This window comes from Ursus americanus, chromosome 16 (assembly GCF_024610735.1).
Source record: "Ursus americanus isolate L20-20 chromosome 16, mUrsAme1.1.p, whole genome shotgun sequence".
Classification (NCBI taxonomy): Eukaryota; Metazoa; Chordata; class Mammalia; order Carnivora; family Ursidae; genus Ursus; species Ursus americanus.
This window is the reverse complement of record NC_142142.1, coordinates 4,470,395-4,482,142: the sequence shown is the minus strand read 5'-3', so window position 1 is coordinate 4,482,142 and position 11,748 is coordinate 4,470,395. Positions and strand designations below refer to the sequence as shown.

The 11,748-nt window shown below is 38.2% G+C and overlaps 1 protein-coding gene across 1 annotated transcript; it reads left to right on the top strand.

Moving 5' to 3' along the window:
- Nucleotides 1-9,456: 9,456 nt before the first annotated feature.
- Nucleotides 9,457-10,428, top strand: LOC123782678 (olfactory receptor 52N2). The gene has a single exon (XM_045782949.2). The coding sequence runs from the start codon at nucleotides 9,457-9,459 to the stop codon at nucleotides 10,426-10,428; it is 972 nt and encodes a 323-aa protein (XP_045638905.2).
- Nucleotides 10,429-11,748: the final 1,320 nt, after the last annotated feature.

The following is an 11,748-nucleotide window of genomic DNA, read 5'->3' as shown; positions in this document are numbered from 1 at the left end:
ATTCATGAGTTAATACCCAAAATCAAGGAAAGACAAGAAATATTTCAGAGGAGATTCTGGAGCGTCAGTTTAAAACCAATGGGTTCATTGCAGAAAACAATATTCATTGAATATCTACTATAATAGTAACTGATTTTTTTTTGTAAAACTCATTAAAGATAAAAATTAATTAAATAAAAAATGAACTTGAGGATTTTTTTTTCTTGAAAGGAATTTCACATCAATGTAATTTCAAGGCTGTTTGGAAATTACTGCATCGCTTAGATTCCTAGTGTGTTTTGCACGTGAGACAAATTGCATATGGGATGCACATGAAAGAACAAATTCCTGACCTCATGTTGGGGATTCACCAGTTCTTGGCAGGAAACCCATTTTAAAAAGAAGTGTCAGTGTCTGTTTCTTAAGACACTTCACACGTATTTTAATGACTTCAGAAACCCTCTATTCCCTTCACTGCATAGTTTGGTATAACTTGTTTCAATTATGTAAACTATCATATTTATCTAAGCTATATTGAATTTCCACTATCAAGGAGAACAATTTTCATGTATTTCTATCAATACTATCTAAATAAAAGATGGGAAGATAAGCAAGGGAATAAACCACAAAATCTTAAGTCAATTTCTTGAGGATAATTCTAGGAGATTTTTGAAGCAGACAGAGAATAAGTCTTATAAATGGTTGTGAAGCGGTAGTAGAAAACAGAGGGTATTCACCAGCAAAACTGATAGGCATTTGGGTTTGGCTGACTTCATAGAATTTTTTTCCAACCTTAGTCACCACAGCTAAAAATCTTTTCCTATAATTTGACTCCAAAGTGAAGTTTATTGCCGAAGAAAATTACATAACGACCAAGCCATTTACAAACATTGGCTTTGTCTCCTGTAACCAGGCCTTGTCCCCACACAGCAAAATATGGAGAATAAGAACCTGCATTCACGTCACTGTGGGGCACTAAACAAGCCTGAATATACCTTGCATACCGATTTCCATTCCCTATGTCCTTCTGCACAAAGAGGAAATCTAGCTCTGGATGAAAACTTCCTGAGTTTTGTAATTTTATTGCCAATCCAAACCTTACACCACCACTGGTAGATGTGAAATGCACATTTATTAATATTTAAGTGTATCACTGAAAACAATTAGAAAAGTATGCTATTCTTCCACTGGAATTTTGAAGACATCAATATGTAATATGGGGTTTTCTGAAGTTATATTGCATTAAAAATGCTAGTTTGTTATTACATGATATTAAGTTGATATTTTGAGGGTCTCTAAGCAAGGGTAGCAGTTTGAATATAAAAAGGAATATACAATTCCCCTAACACTCCAAACACATGGAAATGCTGAATTAAATACATTTATGAAATTATAGAGGGTAAAACTAAAATCAAATAAATTAATTAATAAAGATTTCAAAAATAAAAAAGAATCACAGAGGCAATCAGGAATGAGAACTCACAGCCAATACAAAGACTTTTACTCAAATGACTTCAGTGTTGGGACTCTAGCCTGTGTTTAAGGCTGGACAAAGTGAGAAGTCTAGAATCTGGGATCACAGCACAAGCTTTGAATGGGAGCTAAAATATCTATGCCTGCTAACCCAAAGACACAGGAAAAGAAGTGTATTACCATGATAATCTGAGAATACACCGATGCAACACATATCACTATAGACAGATCCAAGAAGGATAAAAATATACAAAGACTTTTCTGGAAATAGTCTTTCTCCATACATTCATTGCGTCTCTCTTAACTGCTTACCCCCACACAGACAATCATACACACCCACCTTCAACATAATGAGAAAAATTGCAAATATAGGAAACAATTAGGAAGTAGGAATTGAAAGGGAGGGATAAATATATACGGGAGTATATTAATACATTTAGTCCATAAGTCTTTACCGATAATTACCGTAGGTGGGGTAATGGGTGTGGTGGGCCTTGATTTCAGTAACTTCTGGAAATTGTATATTCCACACTAACAGCTTGGTAAGAGAAGAACGCTCCTTCAGGAGAGAGACACTGATCAAACGTGGCTAGAAAGTGACATTTGGTATAGGAATCTGTATATTATTCTCCTCTTCAGGACTGCGTATGAGAACGATGAGAGAGAAAGGAAACAGAGATATTTATACTCCGTGTTTGTTGAAAAACACTGAGAATAGACACATCTAACCCTGGTTGAAGGAGAATCAAGAGGGGAAAGCAACAGCATCATAGACAATAGTAATTTTATTGTGTCTATAGTAATATCCTGGTAAGCAAGAGGGAAAAGACAAGAGTATCACAGTTGTTTAAATTATGTATTGTTAGATTAAAAAGACTAAAGAATGTTTCAAAAGTGGGGACGATTTCATATAATCTATGAAAAAGGAGAAAAAGAGCATAAGGACAGAAATGCCATAGATGGTCACATCAGAGAATGAGACAATGTGGCAGAATTGAATCAAACAAAGATAAATAGTAAAAGAAAACTTAATTGGGAAGGTAAAAGTGATATAAATTAAAATCTATGATTAAAGAGTAAGGAAAATGATATGCTTTTCAATCAGTAATTATTATAAATTAGTAATTAGAAAATATTAGAAGTATGCATGAAGAGGAAACATAAACATCCTTGGTGTAAATAAAGCAGGGTTCAGAATGCCCAGAACAAACAATATTCAAAGCCATAAAGAAAGTAACGGGTCTAAAGTTTAGACATATGTATGCAAGTTTAAAGTCTATCACATACAAAGAAAAAAAAGCACTCCAAGAAACTCATTACAATAGACAGTTTAATATCTGAACTACAATAATGATGTAAAAAAAAAGAGAGTTCACATGTAAACAGAAAATAGCAGATTACATGTAAAGAAAATAAAAGAGAAGATTATGGTAAAAGAAACAAAAGAAGAGAGAAGGGAAGGAAGGGAAGGAAAAGGGAGGAGACAGAAGAAATAATTATCATATGCGGCAACACCAAATTTCAGAAGACTGGGATGAATTGTTCAGAATTTTTTAAAAGACAATGATTGTATTTAAAATTATCCATATTGCATAAAGCTTACTTTTTTGGATCACTTTCTTTCCTAAATAAAATGCCAATTTATGAATATGCAATAATTTATTACACTCTTAAAGAACATTTTTGGTGGGTGCCTATGAATAATGCTACTCTGAACATTCCTGTATATGTCTTTGGGAGCAAATATTTGTACATTCCTTTGGTTTAATACCCAGGAGTGGGATTTCTGGATCACACAATAGTTTTAGATCCTCTCTTGGTGTACAGTATCAACTGTATTCCAAGGTGGTTGGACCAATTTAAACTCTCACCAAGACTATGAACTGCTTACTCTACATTCTTCCCAACACTCGGTATTGCAAGTGTTGTGGCCTCTCATTAGCATTTTAATATGCATTTTCCTTTTTTTTAAATTTTTTTTTTATTTTTTTTTAAAGATTTTATTTATTTATTCGACAGAGATAGAGACAGCCAGCGAGAGAGGGAACACAAGCAGGGGGAGTGGGAGAGGAAGAAGCAGGCTCATAGCAAAGGAGCCTGATGTGGGGCTCGATCCCAGAACGCTGGGATCACGCCCTGAGCCGAAGGCAGACACTTAACCGCTGTGCCACCCAGGCACCCCAATATGCATTTTCCTGATGACAAAGATGATGGAATATATTTTTATAAATTCTCCACTATTTAGATGCCTTTGGGGACATGGCAGCTAAGACTTTTGTCCTTTTCTCTTTAAAATTTTCATTTCATTATTGAAGTAAAAGATGACTATATGTTTGGGATAACACTTCTTTGTCAGTTACATATCTGCTCCATTTTTATTACCTTACTTTTTTTTTTGATGAGAAAAATTTCTTTATCTTGCTGTAGTCCAGTTTTTATTTAACTATTTTTAAATTTTTATTTAAACTCCAGTTAGCTAAGATACAGTGTAATATTAGTTTCAGGTGTACAATATAGTGATTCAACACTTCCGTACAATACCCAGTGCTCATTGAAACACGTGCCCTCCTTAACCCCCATCACTGATTTAACCCATCCCCCCACCTACCTCCCCTCTGGTAACCATCATTTTGTTCTCTGTAATTAAAAGTCTGTTTTCTGGTTTGCCTCTCTCTTTTTTTCCCCTATGTTCATTTGTTTTGTTTCGTAAATTGCACATATGAATGAAATCATGTGATATTAGTCTTTCTCTGACTGACTTATTTCACTTAGCATGATATTCTCTAGTTCCATTTGTGTTGTTGCAAATGGAAAGATTTCAGTCTTTTTTATACACCACCTCTTCTTTAGCCATCCTTCAGTTGATGGACATTTGCAATCGTTCCATAATCTGGCTATTATAGATAATGCTGCTATAAACATTGGGGTGCCCGTATTCCTTTGAATCACTGTTTTTGTATTCCATGGGGAAACACTTAGCGGTGCAGTTGCTGGATCTTAGGGTGTGGTTTTTTTTTTAACTTTTTGAGGAATCTCTATACTGTCTTCCACAGTGCCTGCACCAGTTTGCACTTCCCTCTACAGTACAGGAGGGTTCCTGTGTTGTTGATTTTAGACATTTTGACAGGTGTGAGGTGATATTTCATTGTAGTTTTTGTTTCCCTTGCCTCAGGAAACATATGTAGAAAGAAGTTGCTATGGCTGATGTCGAAGAGGCTACTGCTATGTTCTCCTCTAGGATTTTGATGGTATCAGTTTTATCTTTTAGAGTGACCATCCTCTGGACCTTGCCACCTCTGCGGTGGGATTCAGGGGAAGAGCACTGGTCTGGGAGTCGGAAGAGCTGTAGGGTTTCAGTTTGGTTCAGCCTCCTAGCAAGTAGGAGACCTTGTCAAGTCAGTAGACGTCTTCAAAGTGTGATTTCTTCATCTGGCAAAATGAATGCCAGATTGTGTGCAGAAGAAGGGAGGGGACAGGGTATGGGAAAGGCCTTTCAAGAACTCTGTGAGTGCAATGGTTGTTATTAAAATAATATATAGTCACCCACGTAAAAATTAGCGTTTAGTTTCATTGATCTTTTCTAATGCTTTTTATAGTCTCTAGTTCATTTATTTCTTTTCTGATTTCTGTTATCTCCTTCTTTCTGCTAACCTTAATCTTAAAATATTCTCCTTTTTCTAGTTCCTGAAGTGTAAAGTTAGGTTGTTTATCTAAGATCTTTTTTTTTTTTTGTTTTTTTTCTGGGCTGCCTGGGTGTCTCAGTCATTAAGCATCCAGTCCCCTGTCCTGCTGAGCAGGGAGCCTGCTTCTTCCTCTCCCACTCCCCCTGCTTGTGTTCCCTCTCTTGCTGTCTCTCTCTCTGTCAAATAAATAAAATAAAAATCTTAAAAAAAATCTTTCTTTTTTCTTAATGGAGGCATTTATCGCCATAAAATCTCCTCTTAGAAATGATTTTTTCTGTATCAAGCAAGTTTTGATCATTTGTGTTTATACTTTTGTTTGTTTCCAGGCATGTTTTGGCTTCGTTTTTGACCCACTGCTGTTCATGACTGTATTGTTTAATTTCTACATATTTGTGAATTGGCCAGCTTTCCTCCTGATACTGATAACTAGTTTCATACCATTGTGCTCAGAAAAGATCCTTAAAATGATTTCAGTTTTCTTAAGGTTGTTTGTTTTAAGATTTTATTTATTTATTTGAGAGAGAGAAGGAGCACGAGCAAGGAGAGGGGCAGAGAGAGAAGCAGGGTCCCCGCTGAGCAGGGACCCAGGATCCCAGGACCCTGGGATCATGACCTGAGCCGAAGGCAGATGCTTAACTGACTGAGCCACCCAGGTGCCCCTCTTAAGTTCATTAAGCCTTGTTTTGTGGCCTAATATATGATCTATCCCAGAAAATGTTTCATGGGTGCTTGAGGAGAATGTGTAGTCTGCTGCTGTTGGATAGAATGTTCTCTATTTGTCTAAGTCCACTTGGTCTAAAATGTAGTTCAAGTCCAATGTTTCCTGACTGATACTATGTTTGGATAATGTATCCACGGTTAAAAGTGAGATACTGAACTTCCTTAACTATTATTGTATTGCTGCCTGTTTCCTCTCTTAGGTTTGTTAATCTTTGCTGAATATATTTAGGTGCTCCAATGTTGGGTGCATAAACATTTACAACCATTATATCCTGTTTATAAACTGACTCCTTTATCATTGTATGATAACCTTATTTGTCTCTTGTAACAGTTTTTGACTTAAAGTATATTTCAAATGTATGTGTCTATATAACACGAACATATATGTAATATATGTTATATGCATTGAATACACACACACACACACACACACACACACATACTCAGGGTGATGAAATGAACCATTTATTTCAGGGCTAAGAAGAAAGATTGATATTGTAGGTCTTTTAGTATATTTTTGGAATTTTATAATTATGTTCTTAGACCATTATTTTATAAATCAATAAAAAAGGAACACACATAATTCTTATGACTATCAGATCTCTTAGAAGCCACATTGGGGGGAAGACACTTAACTTTGTTACCCTTATTATTTTGTAGTTTCACTCCTGCTTAAAAAGCTGATCAATATAAAATAATCTCAAAAGTCTCAAAGGATCTTTGCTTCAACCAAAGCCCTCGGAGACACCAACTGCGGAGAGCCAGTCAGGCGTAGACACTCAAGTCTGGAGAATCCTCAGAGGGTACAGCAATACTATGTAGGGGTAGAAAGTGGTTGTTTCAGAACTCGCAGACAGGAGTCTCAGTCATGTCTATGAACCTGGTCTTTGCTGACACTGAGGTGAGTTTTGGTGATTCCCAAAGACTTGTATTTTCCCCAAATGTAAAACTTGCAGTACAAGAAATACAAGTCTTTGAGATGTGGTTGATTGGAAGGAAACTCAATATTTCTTCTTGACTCCAATCAGAATAGATGACCATTTATTTAGGGGCTAAGAGAAAAAAACAGCCTACCCCTAATTGTGAAATAAATTTAAAACTACCTCAGAATTCATTCAATAAAGAGAAGTTCGGACAATAATGGGCTTCAATGGGAGGAACACAAAAGCTTTTGCCTTAATAGATATCTGTACTCAGACCTGCTTTTGGTGGAAATGGTCTTTGTGAACAAGTGGAAAGTAACTGAAGACTAGACTTGAATCCCAGAAGGCATTGAAAGGAGTTCCTGAAAGGGGTTTCCCTATAGAAATTTTCTTGTGCATCCCCCCTAGCAAGTGCCCTATAGTGTCTATGTGAATAAGTCCAGAAGTAGGAATCCAGCTATCTCACAGACAGGTTCTCTCTCACAGGAAGAGTTTCTCTGCAAAGATACCTCCCTTGGCTAAGACTGATTTCCTGTAAATTTACACATTTATTCTTTCTCTTCTTGGGACACTATTAAGAACAAGCTTTTTCCTCTTTCAATGTTGTAATGAATTATTTAAGCTGGTTATGCCCAGCAACTATTCCTCAGGACCAGGATCAGGATCACTAATTTAGGACCATGGATAGAGATGGATTAAACACATGACTTCAAAGTCAAACCAAATTAAATCTTGGCTCTACCAGTTTTTAAGTGTTGTCAACTTAGACTTTTTATTGAGTTACCTTGCACTTACATTCCCTTATATATAAAATGAGGTTAATTACATGTATCCGTGGCATTAATAGAAGTTTGAATACAGGAGTCAACACCATTGAAATAGTAAATCCATTAGTGGAGCAGATTTTGTTTGTTTGGTTCACTAATGTATCCCCCCAAACTAGAATGATACCTGGCACATATATCAATCAATAAATACCTGTTAAGTGAATAATATGTGTTTAGCACATAATCTGACAATTACTATCTATTATTATAATAGCTCACATATACTGATTACTTACTAAATGCCAGGCATTTAAAAGGATCAACTCTCATTTAACTGTTCTAACACCTCTATAGTCTATACTATTATCACCTTCCCTTTACAAGTGATGAAAATTGTACAAGGGTTTGAAACGTGTTCAAGTCCATCCAGCTAGTTAGTGTTGGACACTTATGAAGCTTCAGTATCTATGTTTCCATAAATAAGCATACAATAAGACTCTGCTTTCATATTTTCAGAGGTCAGACGTATCCAACTAGTTTTCTTCCTTTTTATATTCTAAGTTTAAAAATAGCCTACTCAATAGCAAAATTCACATGCATCTTGGAGAATCCTCTGAGAGGGATAAGTGTACACAGAAATCTTATACTGAAGGGGAAAAAGAGCTGGCACTCTGCTTATTTGTGATTAATGAGTGTAGATTAATTGCTGAGTTATATGGTGTTGATGTTTGGAGGAGCCTGAGAGTTTCCCATGATAGGCAATCCGGTTTAGTTTATAAGCCAGTTATGCAGAATGAAATATTATTTCCCCTTTGTTATCTCAATATCCTGATCTTTTCAGTCTTGTGGCTGCAGTGTTCCCTTAGAAGGAAGTAGACATCAGTGGTGGCCTCCTATCCACACCATTCTCTCTGCAGACATCCCAACGGCCACCTGATGAGTTACCTAGAATTAGCAGGAGACTTGCAAGGATTTAGCTGGATAAGATGTCCCGGGATATCATTCGAATGACAAGAGATATTTATCATTTTTTTCTGCCTAAAATATAAATTCAAGATAAGAGAATATATTTTCCTTTCTTGAAGGCCCTAGTAACAAGTGTTTGTTTTCTAAAGCTCAATTCTCTTTTTTTTCTGTGTGGCATGCAACTTTATTTTTTTACTTAAATTCAATTAGCCAAGATATAATACATCATTAGTTTTTGATGTAATGTTCAATGATTCATTAGTTGTGTATAGCACCCAGGGCTCATCACATCACGTGCCCTCCTTAATGCCCATCACCCAGTTACCCTATCCCCCCACCCACATCCCTTTCCAAAACCCTCAGTTTGTTTCCAGAGTCAAGAGCTTCTCATGGTTTGTCTCTAAAGTTCAATTCTCAATCACCCAATATAATTAAGGTTTTCAAAATCTAATACTACCTTTCACACCCTAAGTGCACAGTGACACTTGAATTATAGCAGGCTCAACAGCTCCATTTGTATATTAAATAAGATCACATGGGGTGCCTTATAGTGAGGTAGGAATAGTAATAACAGCAGCTAATATTTATTGAGCATTCACTATATACTAGGCACAATTTTAGCACACTATATAAATGTATTATTGAATAATTCTGACAACGTTCTGAGGGTGGCTCAATTATTATCCTCATTTCAGATTTAGAAAAATGAGGCATAAAATGACGAAGCAGTTTGTCCACGTCGTGTGCAAGGTTAAGAACCAGAGATGGAATATGATGATGGATAATGTGACTCTAAGGAAACTTAATTACCAATTTTCATTCAAAAAAAAAAAAAATTCCTTTTGTACTTGGTTTCCAAGCCCCCTACTCACCCTTGAGTTATTTTCTTGTCCAGGAAATCACCACTTTTAAAGAACATAAAATGCCCTCCTCTTGTCAGCCATTATGTGTGGGGAAAACAGCTCCAGCCTGACCCCAGGATTCTTCGTCTTGAATGGCGTCCCCGGGCTGGAAGCCGCGCACGCCTGGATCGCCCTGCCGTTCTGCTTCATGTATGTCACCGCTGTCCTGGGGAACTGTGGGCTCATCTACCTCGTCGGCCACGAGGAGGCCCTGCACCGGCCCATGTACTACTTCCTGGCCCTGCTCTCCTTCACAGACGTCACCCTGTGCACCACCACCGTACCCAATATGCTGTGCATACTCTGGTTCAACCTCAAGGAGATCGACTTCAACGCCTGCCTGGCTCAGATGTTTTTTGTCCACATGCTGACTGGGATGGAGTCTGGGGTGCTCATGCTCATGGCCCTGGACCGCTATGTGGCCATCTGCTACCCCTTGCGGTATTCCACCATCCTCACCAACCCCGTCATCGCCAAGGCCGGTCTTGCCACCTTCCTGCGCGGTGTGCTGCTCATCCTCCCATTCGCTTTCCTCACCAAGCGTCTGCCCTATTGTCGGGGCAACTCCATTCCCCACACCTACTGCGACCACATGTCTGTGGCCAAGGTGTCCTGTGGTAATTTCAAGGTCAACGCTATCTATGGTCTGATGGTTGCTCTCCTGATTGGTGCGTTTGATATCTGCTGTATTTCTGTGTCTTACACTATGATATTGAGGGCGGTAGTGAGCCTGTCATCTGCAGATGCGCGTCACAAGGCCTTCAGCACCTGTACGTCTCATATCTGTGCCATTGTGATCACCTATGTTCCAGCTTTTTTCACGTTTTTCACCCACCGTTTTGGGGGACACAGTATCCCCCACCACATACACATCATTGTAGCCAACATTTACCTGCTGCTGCCTCCTACAATGAACCCAATTGTTTATGGAGTCAAGACCAAGCAGATCCGGGAAGGAGTGATCAAGTTGTTACTTGGAGACAGGTTGTCTTTATCCAAAAGAAATAAATCATAAGATAGATATATTGCTTAGGGGGAGGGGCGTTTAAAGAGAATGGAGAAGACATTTGTAAATGCTGTGAGTAAAAGGATATTAAACACACACGTCCCTCTAATATGTAGATTTTCTGAAGTCTTTGTAAGTATATATTATGAAATGTTTCTACTGTGTAAGATCTGCCAAAGAAGAGAATGCAGACTAAAAAAGTAATGTACCCATTCCTTACAGGTTTTATGTTCTACAAAGGGTTTATAGGTTTCTATGTCTAGTGAGAAAAAGCAGGTAATAAAATGAGGGATGCAGGCCTGGTGTCGATACGTACTGTGCATGAGAAGAGGGGACTCTAGTGGTGGGAAGCAAGGATGTGCTCTCCGTAAAGAACAAACACATAAACCAAGCACGTTACTGCCATGCATAATGTGGGCCCAGCGCGGCGATATGCTGCAGTATGCTTAAAGACAATTAGATTGAGATGTTTTCTGACATCTCCTGATTTTATTGGCTAAATGTATTTTTTTAAAAATACTCTACATTTTATTTAAGACATGTCTAGGAATTGTTTTTTTCCCCATTTCATCAGTTTAGGACCTCCACTTAAAATGGACGTACAGGGGCGCCTGGGTGGTACAGTCAGTTGAGCGCCCAGCTCTCGGTTTTGGCTCAGGGTCGTGAGATTGAGCCCCACATCAGGCTCTGTGCTCACTGTGGAGTCTGCTTGGGATTCACTCTCTCTCTCTCCCTCTGCCCACTGCCCCGAACGCTCTCTCTCTCAAATAAACAAGTAAGTAAATAAATCTGTAAAGTGCACCTACAAAATGTAATTGTGACGTTATCAGTGAAACAGACAAAACCAACACTTAAATTACTAGTATGGATTATAATTCTTTCACTCATTCATTCATTTTGAGATACTTATTTAGGTCATATTATTGGTCATACATTAGGTTTATGAGAGAGAGAGGCTGAGTTGAATTGAGACAATCCCTGGCCTCAGGGTACTCAGAATCGGGACTCTGGCCAGGGACACAGGAGAGGAAACATAAATGAAGGAAAGAAGAGAGATGATACAAATGGAGGCAGCGTGGACAGAATAAAAAGTTAGTTAGGAAAGAGTTGGGGGGAGCGTGAGTTTTCTATCCAGATAGTCCAGGATGTAAATCTTATGCCTTCATTTCTAGCCACTCGACTTTAACAGGACATTTCATCTCTCTTAATTTCAGCTTCTAGGGCACCTGGGTCGCTCAGTTGGTTAAGTGGCTGCCTTCAGCTCAGGTCACAATCCCAGGGTCCTGGGACAGAGCCCCACATCAGGCTCCTTGCTCAGTGGGGAGCCTG

Coding starts and splice junctions, on each gene's coding strand:
- LOC123782678 (XM_045782949.2), top strand. CDS start 9,457: ATGTGTGGGGAAAACAGCTCCAGCCTGACCCCAGGATTCTTCGTCTTG.